Raw genomic sequence first — 15,964 nt, 5'->3', positions numbered from 1 at the left:
CCTGTCAGGTACGCCTCTTTAAATATTTAAGGATCTTGTTGATGATGCTAGTCAAGTTGGATCTCTCATCCTCATCATCCTACTCTCTCCTCTGGACATATCCTTTTGTCCATGTCCTTCTAAGAAAGTGATACTTGAAACACTGATATAATCTAACACGAAATATCCCATTAACCTCTCGTATTTGTACATCTTTTCATAACTTAACTTAGAGTTGTCTGTATTGTGACAACAATCATCTATTTAGTGGATAAAGTCAACTAATCTTTAATTTATGTATAAATATAATCTTTATGTGTAAGGTGGAGATGTGGATTTAAGAGTCAATTTGAAAGACAAATCAAATGCATAACTCTACAAATTCTATTCCTTCTCTATCATTTTTCTGGGATGTTAATTACTTGGGTTCTCAGTTGTTAGATAAGACATCCTTCTTAGCATAAAAGCAGCAAATTTGATAAATCTGACATGTCTCTATTCAGGTCAATGACATAACTAACAAGGACTCCCCCTGGGATAGAGCTCTGGCAGACGTTCCTTATGACCACCTTTGATTCATTAATTACTTAACTATGCTAGCCATTATATATATTACAATAAGAAACAATATAAACAATATAAACAATATATATATAAACAATAAGAAACGCCTAGCTGAAATGGGAGAAGTGTAGCATTATCTTGAGCAGATTACTAAATATTGTTGATCATTGGGATGAAGCAACCTCAAGGGAATATGAAATTCGCAAACTAGTAAGTAAAAAGGGGGCCTGAATGGGCCTCCTTGGCTGTAAGAAAAAAGAACAAATTCTTGGAAAGTTTAGGTACTAAATCAGACCTAAATAGTATTCTGTCTCTTGGCTTCCTTTACAGTAAGGTATAAAAACACAATTTTTAAAAGCTAGGTTTTCACTTTATAACCAGAAGAATTTGTCAGAAGAAAGAGCTTATAATTAAAAAAAAAATTTTTTTAAATCAAAGAAATGGATTGGAAGATCTCAATGTAGGGATCTTTAACAATCAAAAAGGAGGACAAAATGTATTACAAAAGCTTGTGATTTCAATATTTATTTATTTATTATGAGCCACCTCTGGGTTAGAACAGTTGGGTATTCACAGCTGGTAGTGTTCTCCTTTTCAAATACTTCAGAAGGAGTTCTTAGGACACCAAACAGGAGCCACAATGTTAGACTTCTGAATAGTCACCCTATAAGTAAAATGTATAAGGCTCGCCTCAGGTTGGGTTTGTTGTTAATCCAAAATTAAGAGTCGAGTTCATAGACTACAATTGAAAGATTTACCCCCTAGGTCAGAGCTTCATTAATTCTTTGTTGGAACGTCAACACTGCATCCACTCAGCCATCATTTGAGCACCTGAGAGACACAGCACTGGCAACAGGAAAGTGAAACACAGTCTCTGCTCTTAGGAGCTCCAGGAAGAGGGGCGGGCAAGCAATGAAAAAGGTGTCTGTACAAAGACGAGGTTTAAATACTGAGTTCCATGGCCTAGCTCTTCTCCAGGGAGCTAATCTCACCTGGCCATTCCAGCCTGCCAGATCCTGGACTGTCCTACCCAAAGCCGCTGGTGGCTTCCTGCTACTCCCTATATTAAAATAAGCTTTGTTAGCCAGATTTTCAAAATGATCCACAACAGGACCCAGTTTCTTTCTATCCTAACTACTCTCCATCTTCCTAAACACTTCAAAGACCCAACTAAAGTTCAGATTCTTTACATAGCCTTTTCCCATTGACCCTTCTGTTTCAGTCACCTGTGCCCACTCATGGCATCCTATGTATTCATGATACTGTGTCTTGTGCCCTGATCCCCTCCCTATACCAGATTTAACCTCCTTGATGGGGCCCACAGCTTATGTTCTTCTCATACTGACTGTACTTTCAAGTGGCCACATTTTTAAAGTTAGACAGCATGTCTTTTTGTTTGTTTGTTTTTCCTTTTCTTTTCTTTTTCTTTTTTTTTGAGACACAGCATGGAAGAATATTGCTCAAGTGGTTTTCCAATAAAAATTACATTCTAAGGGGTGCCATTTCGTTTTCAAGGTGAGTTTTATTCGAAATGCATGAAACTACTCCCAGATAAGTCAGGGAACCACTAATAAAGTCTAGGTAATTGAAATTTCTTCCTCTTTTCCTGTCTTCCACAGCAATTGTTGTAAGATTTGAATATTGTTAAAGAAGTAGAGATAAACCTATTTTTTGACCTATGAACATGGAGTCAATATGTAAGAACACGTTGGCAAAGTCTAATCAGCACATAATTAGCGCTGCTGGCATTCTCTTACTTATCAGATGCTATCTACTTTGATGGTATTTGTTACTTTATTGTCAGTTTAAATAAAACTTGCATTTTATTTCTACAAATCAAAAATTCTTAGAATGCAGGGAGTCTAACATAAATGGGACTCAGGATTACTCAAGTTGTTTTTCATTTTCTTCTTGAGAACCTTCTAGAAGTTTACAGAGCAGATTAAACGGTCAGTGCTTCCTTGCTTATCCCACTGGAATTCTACTTCCTAGCTTGAGTGCTTTGATCTCTTTCAATATCCTTGTTTGAATGGTACTTAAATTTGGAAAGTAGGTTGCTCAGCTATCAATTTACTTTGGGAAGGGAGCTACTATGGAGGAAGGGCTAAGTTGCCTCGGAATCAAAAGGACCTTAGAGTTAGGATGGACCTTTCAGGATGATCTAATCCAGTATTTCAATAAGTTTATCCTTAGAAGGGTAACAAAAATTGGGAAGAATGAAAGGTTCTATAGACAAGTGAGTTAGGACCCCCTGCTTAAAAGAAGATTAAACAGGCTTCTCCAGTGCAGCCTTTCTAGGGCCTCTGGAAGGCTGTTATGTGTTGTGAACGTTAGAGTGCTGGGGACAGAGAACAATGTATGCAGCCCCTGCTCCTCCCCATCTCAATGGGCCTGGGCATTTTATGTGAAATTTCACAGACCTGGAGTTCTCTGCAATACTCTGGCAAGTGAGACTCTTACTTAGTCCTCAATCTGCTTCTGCTTTAATTCCTAAGTCCTTCCTGGTCATACAGGCTTGCTCTATAATTCCCTGATATAAGGACTCCTACATAGACATTCTCTCCATTATTCTAGACTTATGCCCCTTTTGTCTAGTTATTGCTTTCTCATTTTTTATGTTCAAGTCCAGGAACTCACATACTCAGAGGCATTATCTGAGCCTCCAAACGAGATAAATACTCCACAATTAACATCAACTAACAGACATTGTGATTAGTTTTAAAGTTGCTCTCACTGCTAGACGGTAAACTCCATGATGTCATTGACATTGTGCACCTGACTTTCTTCTGTGCCCTGCAGAGAGCAGGTACTCAAGAAATTGTTAAACAAATAGTAGAAATTTTAGGAAGTCATTCAAAATTACATGAGTAATTTCACTTGAGGCTTGTTTCGGAAAGTCTGAGACCGAGGCTTAAGTCCTGAATCTGGACCTCTTTCTGGGTAAATGAGTTTTGCTTCTGAAGCACCATTTCCTTCTCCGTAAAGGAAAATATTGCTCCATTCTCAGAGTTGTTATGATTAATCAATATCAAGAAGACTTGATACACCTCAATATCCCGTAAAGAATGAGCAACTTTTTCCACAACAGGCCTTGATTAAACATAACTGTGCCTCTTGCTTGTTTTAAGTCTTACTTTACACCAATTATGCCGGTAAATTGCAGTAGAAAGAATAGAAAAAAACATGGAGAGGCCAGGAGGCTTTGCAATTAATCATGTAACAAGCAGACTTTCTTCAAGTAGGCTTGTGCCAAGGATTATATTCAGCTCCTCCTGATCCTAAGAAATACCAAGGACTACATTGCCTGACCCATTGCTCAGATTTAACCTTTAAGCAATATTAATATATCTCAATTTGTGCTTATAGAGGTTCCCATGATGACTTAAGATGCAAATTTTTTCTAGTAGCCATTTATACTTTATGCAGAAAAATCAGCAGTCACCTTCCAAGTTTCAATGTGATGCTCAAGATTTCTGATCAATTGCCAATTTGATTTATAGATGTCATTTCCATTACATTGCAAATTTAAAAACAGACACTTACTGTTGGACTATTTAGGTCAGGAGGTGTAGACATGTCCCCAAACAAATCCATCTGGTCAACACCCTTAAAAAAGTATTTGAATTAGATTCAGATGTGTCTTCTAAAAAAGATTACTTTGTATATTGTCGTAATCATTTCCTAAACTACAGTTTAGGAAAATATTTGTCACAATTGGATTTTCATTCAATTAATATAGATTCGATATTAGGCTATTTAGGTCAGGAAGTGTAGACATATCCCCAAACAAATCCATCTGGTCCACACTCTTATAAAATATTTGGATTGGATTCAGATGTGTTTACTAAAAAGATCATTGTATATTGACATAAATGTTATACTAATGTTTATAGAAGTAGTTCCTGAAATTGGTTTTTCATAGATTTGGTATTAGTAACATCTATAGGAAGTAAAACCCATGTTTAGGTAAGTAAGAATTATAACAAATCACATACATACCAATTTCAGTTTGTTAGCTTGGTCATCAAGACTCATTAGGGACTCGCTCCCATTCTGGAAAGATGGCAAATATTTAAGAGTTTAGTTGGTGAGTTTTCTCTACAAAATTTAATTTCCTACTGTATTGGCTGGCTCTTCAGTTATGATTTTGGCACTAATCATTCAACTGTACATCTTCTATGACCAGAGGGGTCATGAACATCTAGTAATATGCTAGGGGGGGAACATGTTTGGGTCGGTAGCAAACAAGGACTTAAACATATCACACACACAATTCACAAGAAGCAAAGATATGGTTTTTAACAACCTAAATGTCCATTGACAGATGAATGGATAAAGAAGATGTGCGATGTATATACAATGAAATACTACTCAGCTATAAAAAATGATGAAATCTTGCCATTTGCAGCAACGTGCATGGACCTGGAGGGTATTACGCTAAGTGAAATAAGTCAGACAGAGAAAGACAAATATATGATTTCACTCATGTGGCAGATAAACAAACAAACAAACACATAGATACAGAGAACGGACTGGGGGTTACCAGAGGGGAAGGAGGGGGGCAAAGGAGGAGTGAAAGGGGTAAAGGGGCACATGTATACAGTGATGGATGGAAATGAGACTCTTGGAGGGGAACACAACGTATCTATACGGAAGGTGAAATATAATGGTGTACACCTGAAATTTATACAGTGTTACTCCAATAAAAAATGAATAATAATAAAGATGAAGTTTTACCTCTACTGCTTTGTTGGCTTCTTCCATCTAAAAAGAGAGACAGAAATTCAGTGATCTTAGCAATTATAGTTAAAAGGAGTTAAACATAAGAACAAATACACCTATGGGCCCACAGACATAAAGCAAGAGAGAATCTTGCATATTATTTCTGCTCTACATTTCCCTTCCCTTTACATATCAATACTGGATTTGAATAGAGTTACCGGACTTAAACTTGGCAGTCCTGCTTAGTCTTTGGAGTCAACATGAAGTTTGTAGGGAGAAAAGACAAGAGTCAGGGACTAGAAGTCAGAAGGGCCTAACTATAACATCCATCCATTGGCCTATTGGGAAGAACAGACAATACATTTCTATACTTTCTGTACTTTGAAGAGCCACATAGAAGCCAACTCTCCAGACAGGCCATATGTTTACATAATGTTCAACCAGAGTCCTGAATATAGTCTTAAGTTTAATAGAGCCTGTACTGGGCAGTACTTGCCTTTTTCTTTTCTTCTTCCTTTTTCTTTACATTATAGATTACTTGAAAAAGGTCTTTAAGATCAACGACTAATGGCTCGGCCTAAAGCAAGAGAAAGCATCTTTATCAGTATTTTAATCTTACTGTTTTCTTCCCTCTGCCCCCCATTAGTTCTGATTAGTATAATTTTCTCCCTTTCTCTTAAAGCACCTTACTACCCTCCCTGGTTTATGGGGGATCACCACCACCCCCATCCCCACCCCAAGGTATATAAAGTACAGCAGGGTTAATAAGTATTTAGACAAAACAAGAAATATCATGATAATTTTCCAAATCCCTTCAAGATTTCTGGGAATAATTCACTATTGTTCTAAAATCAGCATTGACGTTAAGAGAAAGTCCATTCTAACAATCCTTGTACTGCACACTACATGGGTATCAGTGACATTTAAAAAAGCTTCCTTAGACCAATAAAGGTAGTCATCTTTTGAATCATTGTCTAGTCCTTCTACAACCAATTGTTTCCAGCAAGATCTCTAGTTGAGTGACAGACACTCTTAGGCTCAACTGAGGATAAGTCCCCCCTCCGGTATACCTCAAGGCTTAGAGCTTACCTGTTGCCCTGTTTTTATGGCAAAAAACTGATGCTGGCCTTCTCCTCCACACACATAACCGAATGCCCGGTTGTCTGTCACATCACGCGCAATGAAAGAAATCTTATTTACTGGATGTTCGTGCTCTATTACCTGCAAAAGGAACTTACAAAATGATTTATTGAGCAAACTAGAATCTACCTGCTGGCTGGCAAGACTAAGCATCGGATACCTCGGCATATATAAAGAGGCTAAAATATTTGAAGAAAGAATTTTTTGCCTCTGGTTGAAGGCTAGAGCTACATTTATCTTTGCTAGGAAGGGCTCCAGACTAGAAAGCAAAAGTGGGAAGAATGCTCCTTCTTCAGATATTGATACTTGATCCTCTCTATCCCAAAGATGTGATGCCATGAAGGACTGAGGATTAGGAGGCCAAGAATTTCCAAAGCACAGATGGGGCATATAATCCCTAAGCCATTCTAAGTAGGTTTATTTTCCCAATCTAAAGACAAACTCAAGTGAACATCATAACTAAGCTAGAGGTGTGTTCATGGGGATCCTTGGACGGTGGCTCAGAGTGGCCAGAGAAACACTCCAAGTATTATTGGAACAAGAACACCCAGTACATTCTGGAAGTTAACACATGCTGTCATCAAGTCCTCCTCCACCTCACACAGATGTCCACGTCTTCATGCAGGAGTTCCATGTGGCGGGGGGTTACTGGTCTAGTTGTGCCTTCGCTCTATGCCTCTGCCCTCTCTCTTTTGGTCTTTTCAAGCAGATAGCAGGGCTCAACTCTTCAGGGATATTTGTAGGGGTCAGAATGAATCTTAGCTTTTGTTTCCAAATGCCTAAGGCTACTGAAAAGTTTATATTGGGGAGCGTAGAAGGTTTGGGGAGCAAGAGCATGCTTGTGAGGGAAACGTCACCATTCTCTGATGGGCTTGGGAAAATAAGACTTGAGAGGTGAGGGAGAATGGAGATAGCAGTGCATGAGGGCCAGCAGGGTGAGTGAGCATGGACCAGGGTTCCAGGGCCCTCAGTTTGATCAATGGATGTTGCATATTAGATAATGGGTATGTCTAGGAAGGCATGAATAGCAACTGGAGGTCTTCCCATAGCACCTTGGTACAAAAGAGTGTTCCACAGCAATGAAAATGAGTTGCAGAGGACCTTTTAAGTGGATGAATATTATGATGTTATGTTAAGTACAGAAAAAAAAGTCCCAGAAGACTTGAAGTAAATAACGCTTTGATAAGGCTCAAAAAAAAAAAAAAACCCTAAAATAAGCAAGACTGCTCATATGGGATAGAGCAACAGCAACCACAAAAAAAAGCGGAGTTATATCTGTGGGGGGAGGAGGAAGGGAAAAGAGAGAAGACAAAAAATGGTAGATGTGTTCCAGGTGATATTCTAGCTTTGGGTGAGCCAGGGAGTTTGCACGTGATCAATATATTAAAATAAGACCCATGCACAGATCTATGGTAACATCACAAACCAGGGGTTGAGATTAATCTAGTTCTGTGTACCTGGGGTCCAAAAAAATACCCAAGAGGTATTTACAGCATATTTGGATTTCTAGAGTTGAGGTTCGCTTCTATTATAGGAAGTGAATTTCAAAATAAAGTATCTTGACTCACCTCCTACCCTGTCTGTTTTCTGCCTGTTACTTGTGGAGAAATAACAAATGCTGTTTTTTATTTTTCCTACAGCATTCCAAAAAGGAAGAAAGGGAGCTGAAATTTAAGTCACAAATTGTTTGTCAGACTCGGGTGGTCAGAAAAGTATTAGTGAAAGTGAATTCTTACCCCAGTTTTCTCATCAATTATTTTTATCCCAGAAAGGGAAATGTTGACCCAGATCCTTTGTTTGTGTTGACCCTGAGATCGACCAGCTGCCGCCATTCCCTGATGACGTTGGGAAAAGAAGAAAAATCGAGTTAAAAGTACGCTACAATGCTCCTGATACTAAAAGTTTAAGAGACAGTTGGCTTTATTTTCAGCTTGGTTTACCATCTATGAAAGGATTAGGCACCTTTCATAAGAGACAGCAGGATAGAATAGATGACGTTGAGCTAGGACACCGTTAGTTAGCTATGTGAACTTGGACAAGTCATTCTAATTCTCTTGGCCTCAGTCATTGGTAAAGACAAGAAGACCGGACTAGAAGATCTTCAAAGATGTTCCTTCAAAAATGATCCTTCAAAGATGCCTTATTTAACAAGTATAATTTATTTAATTAGTTTCACATAACATAGCGACAGTGCTAGAATTTAAAAATTCAAAAAACTAAAGGGCTAACACTAAATAACATCAGTTTCCAAGGAGAGCCCTGAATTTTACCTGAATATTTCCAGTGTCTAAAGTTTGATCTGCCCCCAGGGAAAAGCATCTAGAGTCTTGCTATATTTGATTAAATCAGGTCTCTAGAACAGCACTCAAAATACGTAGACTCATGGCTTCTCATAAAATGAGGCATCGCCAGATCAAATTTGTGATTAGAAAAGTTTCTCTTTCAAATAATTGAGATATGGGCAAATACAAACTCCTAACACAATTTTCTGTGTTGGACATTTGCTTAAGATAGAGACAAACCATGCTGTCCCCTTTTACCTTGAGTTTCATCATAGAATCTTGGCTCATTTTATCCCCTCTTGCATCTGGCACATCATCAATGCCAATTAGCTTGGCCTTGTATTTTACACCATCACCTTTGAATCTGGCCAAGAGATACTCATCTGTCTTTTCAGAGCCTGAGAAAAGGAAGAAATATAGGATAAAATTTATAAATGTATTTAAGTATCAGCCCAAATGACCAAATTTGCTCCCGAATCTCAAAATCTGTGTAGTATAAATCTTGATTATCCTACAATTGATCAAATATGCAATATTCTATCTTTATTCTTACTTCCTTTCAGTTAAATCATGCTCTATAATACTGTGTACGGCATTGGGGTGGAGAGAAACTCTTAAAGGTGCAAAGTGGACTGAAGTATTGGAAACATGGGAATATGTAAAGTGAGATTTGGGAATAGTCTTCATTATAGTTTTTAAAATTTTTAAAAATATTTGAAAAGATCTTGATTTTTGAAAAACAGCTACATCAGTAAAGCAAAGTAGTTAATAGGTTACTGAAAGATAAGCATATAATAATTGACCGTTGCATTTATCAACTGCACAAGATGCAATGAAAGCTTCCCAGCAGGCCCCAAGTTGGTGCAACCACAGGATTCAGGGACATGTCTTATGATACATGGAGTGAACTCATCTCCTCTGCCAAGTCTAACTTTCCTGTTTAGGAGAACTTAATATTAGGCTGAGGTTGAAACTAGGCAAGCGCCAGCTCTTACTTTACCCCGAACTTCATATTTCTTCAGAGGTAACCACCACTAGCTCCCCTCCTTGGCCTCAAGAGGATGTCTCCATACCTTTCTTCTTTTCCTTCTTTGACGGTGCTTTTGGTGCGGCCTGTTGGTCAGGCTGACCATTAGTTGTGCTCGTTTCTACTTCGTTAGACATGGCAGGAAGGCAGACAGCAAACTCCAGCACCAGCAGACACTTAGGACACCAGGCGATCCCCGATGGAGAAGTCTCAAATGAACATAACCCACTACAGACACCTGTAGGCAGAGTTAGAGGCGTAATGAGATCATAACACAGAGAACTCAGACTTTATGCCATAACAGCCCTACAATGAGTGATTCCAGAGTATAGTTCTTCAGACTCATTTTGTTCTTTCTCCTCTATTAGACTGAACTCTGAAAGCAGGGGAGTGGGTAGGACTGTTTCCTTTGTAGTTTCCAAAATGGACAGACAGCATTTACCAGATTCTTCTTTAAGCAATTGATATCTGGTAACATTTAATGATTTTCTAGCTGAGTGGCTTGTATTGGAAATTTGGCATAAAAATCTACTTTTAAAGATGGGGATCAAAATGTGTCATGCACAGAAAAATAAAGTTTCATTGCAAAATAGAAGTAAATTGAATGTTAAGCCTGAGAAGATTGCAGCTGGCACCTAAAATTGGGCATTATAAATTTTGGTTCTTCAAAAAATCATTTGACTATAAAGGCGGTAATAAGAGTAGAGTTATGAATTTTATCTTATTCTTACTGAGAAATATTTTTTAAAATGTTAGGATTCTATGTATGATCTCCAGGGCTATCTTAGCACTATACTTTAAAAGATGTCCATTTTTGTCATTAACACATATATCAGGGAAAGAATGACTTTACAGAGTGTCTATTGTGCAGCTCATTGAGCATAAATACTTTTATGACATTATTTAGCATTATTGTCCTTAAAACAGTTGTGGTATGTGCTCTCATAAAGCTCCCCATGTATCACAGTAGATAAAACTGAGAAACCCAGAGTCAGTGTAAGCACACAGAAGTGAACTAACATTTCCAAAGCTTCTTCCACCTCCCAGGAAAAGTTTGTACACAGCTCCTGAGAGAGCTAGAGAAAGGTTACCTTTCTACATGGACTGAAGACCAAAGGCAAAGAAAAGCTGTTCATAGTTTTGTAATCCTGTTAAGACCACCCATGGGCTGGTAGACTCCTCCCACTAAAAAGCCCTCTTAATTCTGTGTCTATAGAACCCAGTTAGCCAGCCCTAGTGGTCTAGTGGTTAAGATTTGGTGCTCTCACTGCTGTGGCCCTGGTTCGTTTCCCGGTCAGGGAGCCACACTGCCCGTTTGTCCATTGTCATATTGTGGTAGTTGCATGTTACTGTGATGCTGAAAGCTATGCCACACGTATTTCAAACACCCGCAGGGTCACCCATGGCGGACAGGTTTCAGTGGAGCTTCCAGACTAAGACAGACTAGGAAGAAGGACCTGGCTACCCACTTCTGAAAAAAATTGGCCATGAAAACCCTATGGATAGCAGTGGAACATTGTCTGATACAGCACCAGAAGGTGAGAGGATGGCTCAAAAAGACCAGGCAGGGTTCCGCCTGCTGTTCACAGGGTCACTAGGAGTCGGAATGGACTCAATGGCACTAAAAAAGTGCCCATTGATTTTAACTTATAATTCAAGGACCAAGTCCACCACTTGGGATATACTCTATTTGTTAGATATTTAAAGGAAAAAAGGTAAGTCTCAAGTTTTTGCTCAATCAACTTAAATTGCACTTAGCTTGCTTCATAAGTGTCAACATGTTTTCCTGAAGGTCAGTACTTAATCTCTCCCCCTATGTGTCTTTAAATTGTCTTTATAGTCTTAATCATCAAAAAATGATGATACACAAAGCTAGTTATGATTAATGCTAACTGAATTATTTCATTTGGAGATATAGTAGCTAATTTTGCTCAAAGACACCTGACTGTAGGCAGCCAGGGAGACGGTCTCTTTACAGGTGAACATCTTACACAGTAGAAGATTCAAAACCCTACTTACTCAAGACTTTGGAGACCAGGCACCAGTAGCCTTTTACCTGTATTAACTCCAAAAAATTCATAGTAATCCTATGAGTGTTAAGATACATAATTATTTCACTTTTGCAGAGGGAAAGCCAAGGCACAGAAGTTTTAAATTACACAGCTGCTAAGTGGTAGAACTTGGGTCTAACCAGGCTGTCTGGCCCTAGCCAGAGTTCCTCAAATGATATACTGATGGATCTCATCTGAGAGGCCTCATATCAGCCATAGAGATGTTTGTTACATGCCTGTAGTGGCCCTCAGAAAGATATGTCCAAATTCTACCCCCTGAACCTTTGAATGTGGCCTTATTTGGGAAAAGGGTATTTGCAATTGTAACTAAGTCTCTTGAATTGTGATGTCCTGGATTTAGGGAGGGCCCTAAATTCCATAACAGACGTCCTTATAAAAGAAAGGTAAAGGGAGATTTGAGACATAAGAGATTTGACACAAAGGAGAAGGTGACACAAAGACAGAGGAGGAGATTGGATTGACGTATCTAAAAGCAGGAACATCAAGGATTGCCGATGTCCCTTGCCGACATCTTGATTTTGGGCTTCTGGCCTCCAGGACTGTGAGAGAATAAATTTCCATGGTTTTAAGCCACCTAGTTTTTGGGAATTTGTTATGGCAGCTGTAGGAAACTAATACAACACCTCTATTTTTCATGCCTTGATTGGTTTCAGTGGTTCCCAAGATTTGTTTCCTGGTGACATGATAAATCTCCTAGTCACATGCATGCTCTTCCAATTTCAGGATTCCAGTAATTATTTTCTCAATTTCAGAGAGTTTATTCCAATTCAAGAAGATATTTACTCACATTAACAACATCAGGAGGGAGACTAAGCTCTGATCTAAGGAGATACATTGACATTCATTCTCCTGCATCCTTACCTTCTCTGCAGTGGGCCCTTTCTTTTGTAAGTTGCTTGAATCTCACCTTACAAATAAGGAAAACACTTCCCTGTGACCCTGTAGTCCTCTGATCATCGTCTCATGATCTTTTCATGATTAAACATCTAATACTGATGGTCTCCTAGCCTCTGCCTTTTCACATTCTCTTCCCTTCAAAGGACTGTTCATCTCAACTCTAGTCTTAGAAAGTCAACTTCAACTGCTGATGGGTCTCTTGACCAAATCTAATTACTTTTCTTTTTATCCTTTGGGTGTATCTGACTGCAGGCATCCGACGCCTACACCTTTTTATGAGCCTTTTTTCCCCATGTTTTTTGCTCCCATGGCAACTTTGAAGCTCCAGTTCATGGCATGTGTTTGCTGAATTGGGATGATTTTTTTTTTTTTTTTAATGATCAAGTTCCTCTAGATTTTAGGATAATGTTGGAAGCTTTCCTGCTTAGTCTTGTGGTGGCTCCCCTTGCATTTAGGACAAAGATTTAGACTTTTTTGTCTTGTTTGTGAGACTCTTAAATATTTTGCCCCTCCTTGTCTTCAATCTCTTTGCCTTTCACTCTTGTATACCAACCCCTGTTACTTATTTCTTTTAGAGCACGTTTTGTTTTTTGACTCCTTGCCTTTTCAAGTTTCTGAGTATGAGAGTTTGTCGACCATCTTCGAAGTCTGATATTGTACTTTTTTGCAGAATATTATTTCTGACAAGAAAAGATTTAGCTCATTAAATTTGGCAAATTTTATTCTAAAGAGAGAATATTTTAAAGGAATTTAAAGGGCTTTGAGGGGTTTGGCAGAGGGAATGGTGGTATGTGGTTTAGTCGTAAAAGTGACACAAGACACAACCTCACAACTCAAGACTAGGTATCAAATCTACTGTTGGCAGACTGGGGCCTAAATGGAAGGGATCTAAAGTGAGTGGTGCCACCTTGGTTTTATAGCTAAAACTTTTCTTTTCAGACACTTATGTACAACTTTTCATGGCACTGGAATGTTTTAAAGGTATTTGGCATCCTTTGACTATTCCATTCACTGTTTGGAGGTGAGCAGTTACAAGAGGCAAGAGAGACAAAGTTCTTTAGTATAAATTCCCTGAAGAAAAGGTCTGTGTATGTCGGGTTGCAATAGCCAAGGGTAGGTCTCCAGTGTAGGCCATACAATTTAAAATGTATCTATGCTCCTTAAAATGACCAGAAAGTAGATTCTGCCCATAGACCCCAAGACTCAAAGATAAACTCCTTTATAAAGGAATGTCGCAGATTTCTTGAAAGAAAGTGTACATTCAGTTTGCATAAACCAGAGTGACAAACGTTCATCTTCCTCCCAAGTTTTCAAGAGCAAATCCCCCATCACAGACTTTCCAAATGCCCAAGTGACATTACCATTTGGCATGTGGTAGATGGAAGAAGTCTTGCTTCCAGATTTACATCCCTCTGTAGAGAATATTCAACTTAAACCCAACATTTAAAGTTCAATTGTGTAATCCTTCCAACGTTACAGAATTGACAATTGTGTTCATAATACCCTCAGCAGTTTTTATAATAAATTGACTGTTGGAAAGGATTTGAACCTGGAAAAGGGATCGTGGGCCAAAAGATGCCCTAGTTATTTCCTTTGATTACTGCCCCAAACTAGGGCATTGTTAAAAAAAAATTGTCTAGATTGCATTAAGCTATAAGGTCTGTTTTAAAGCTCCAGTAAGGTAAAAGATTTTTTATAAAGAGGAACAAGTGGGTGGAGGAAAACCAAGAAGGATACAATCTTCTCTCCAAGGGACTCATCTGACCAAAGAGCATGAAATTAATCAGGAAACACACACGAGGGGTATTATCATAAGGCAGAGGTTACAAATTAAAGCTCAAGGACGCATACACAGGGTTACATGAACAGCTCCCCATCTAAACCTAGTTGGTTCTAGTTCTTAGTGATTGATTGACTATTTCCTTCATGAGAAGCTTGAGAAGAGAAATAAGATACATCTGGAACCAGATGAGGATCCAAAGTTATTGTATCTTCTTGACTCCTTCTTAAGGCCTAATATAGAACAAAAAGTTGTAAAGGAAACTTTGCTAAGTCAATAAAATTAGCTTCCTTTGAATGAAGATAATCTAACTTGGATTTTGGATATAATACAAACCTCCCTAAAGAATGTGGGGACTTCCCCTTTCCATGGCACAAGAATCAGATGACTAGGAGAGATTCTGGAGCTTGCAACATCTTTTTTGGTTTCTGAGAAGGCTCTGAGAAATGTATACCAGAAGACTGCATTAGTCATCTTAGGAAAACTATGTCCTTCGCACTAGATAAAATCTGCTCGTTTGTTTAGCCCTTAAAGTGATTCATGTAAGACATCTAGCATGTAGAACCCTGGAACACCCAGCAGAGGGACAAATTTGTGTACAGAGAAATTTGGCTTGTGCCTTCTTGCTCCTGCTTACCTTTCCATCAGCAGGAATGTGTTGGCATCAGCACTGATACTACTTAATGATTCCAGGGTTCTAAAGCAATATCATGACACAAGCTTGCTGCCTCCCTCCCAGTCTACCTCCTTACCCAATTATATAGAGCAGAGAGGAATTTGCTTGATCAGTCTCAAAATGCTGGTAAAAGGAATAACTTGAGCTAAGAACTTATTTCACGGTAGCCCCATTCCACAAATGGTAGAGAATCTGTTTTTAATATTGAGGAGAATGGGACAAACACCCAACCTGCCAAGCACTTAAAACATTTATCCTGCCAGCCTTATGAAATAGAATGTGTCTCTATTTTATGAATAATGAAATGGACTCAGTAACACAAGATCAATCGCTAATAAGACGCTGGGCTCAAAACTGAACATGATCTGTGATCCCTTTTGTACTACATATGCTGCTACTTATTTTTTTTTTAAATCCCATAGATTGTAACCTGTATTTTTATAAGCTGCTTTCAAAGTCATAATCCCACTGCTTTAACATACCAGTTAACTTTTCAGAAAGAGCTGCATAAAATAGACACGGGAAAGGGAGTTAAGGAGAGTCTAGAATAAAGCAACATAAACATCTTGCCTAGAGGGTCCAGTACTTTGTACTGGCCAGAGAATGTGCTTCCTTGTTCTTTGGAACTTTCTGCCTGTCTCAGCTGAGGGACTGAATTAGGACATGTGAAATATTAACCTCTAAGGCAGATCTTGGGGTCCAAGAGGGCAGCAAAAAGCCTTCACCACTGTCTTTAAAGTAGTCTTTTCAGAATAAGGGACGTTGCCAGAAATGATGCAGTGAAGTTAGGCTATTTCTGAGACTCGATATAAAGCATTTGTCCAT

At 38.6% G+C, this 15,964-nt stretch overlaps 1 protein-coding gene across 6 annotated transcripts in view; it reads right to left on the bottom strand.

Moving 5' to 3' along the window:
* DAB2 (DAB adaptor protein 2) overlaps positions 1-15,964 on the bottom strand; it is a 99,702-nt gene that overhangs the window by 11,861 nt on the left and 71,877 nt on the right. For 4 of the 6 annotated variants that reach the window (XM_046671767.1, XM_046671768.1, XM_046671766.1 and 1 more), the window contains 8 exons: positions 9,761-9,952; positions 8,946-9,085; positions 8,142-8,240; positions 6,355-6,486; positions 5,762-5,842; positions 5,281-5,307; positions 4,543-4,596; positions 4,087-4,149 (listed from right to left, as the gene is read on the bottom strand). In XM_046671767.1, the coding sequence (XP_046527723.1) occupies positions 4,087-4,149; positions 4,543-4,596; positions 5,281-5,307; positions 5,762-5,842; positions 6,355-6,486; positions 8,142-8,240; positions 8,946-9,085; positions 9,761-9,851 (687 nt within the window). In that variant the 5' untranslated portion in view covers positions 9,852-9,952. The remainder of the gene's footprint in view (positions 1-4,086; positions 4,150-4,542; positions 4,597-5,280; positions 5,308-5,761; positions 5,843-6,354; positions 6,487-8,141; positions 8,241-8,945; positions 9,086-9,760; positions 9,953-15,964) is intronic. The other 2 variants (XM_046671770.1, XM_046671772.1) reach the window with 1 other exon arrangement.

Source organism: Equus quagga, chromosome 9, assembly GCF_021613505.1.
Source record: "Equus quagga isolate Etosha38 chromosome 9, UCLA_HA_Equagga_1.0, whole genome shotgun sequence".
Classification (NCBI taxonomy): domain Eukaryota; kingdom Metazoa; phylum Chordata; class Mammalia; order Perissodactyla; family Equidae; genus Equus; species Equus quagga.
Note: the sequence above shows the minus strand (reverse complement) of the source record. Positions and strands in the feature narration are given on the sequence as shown.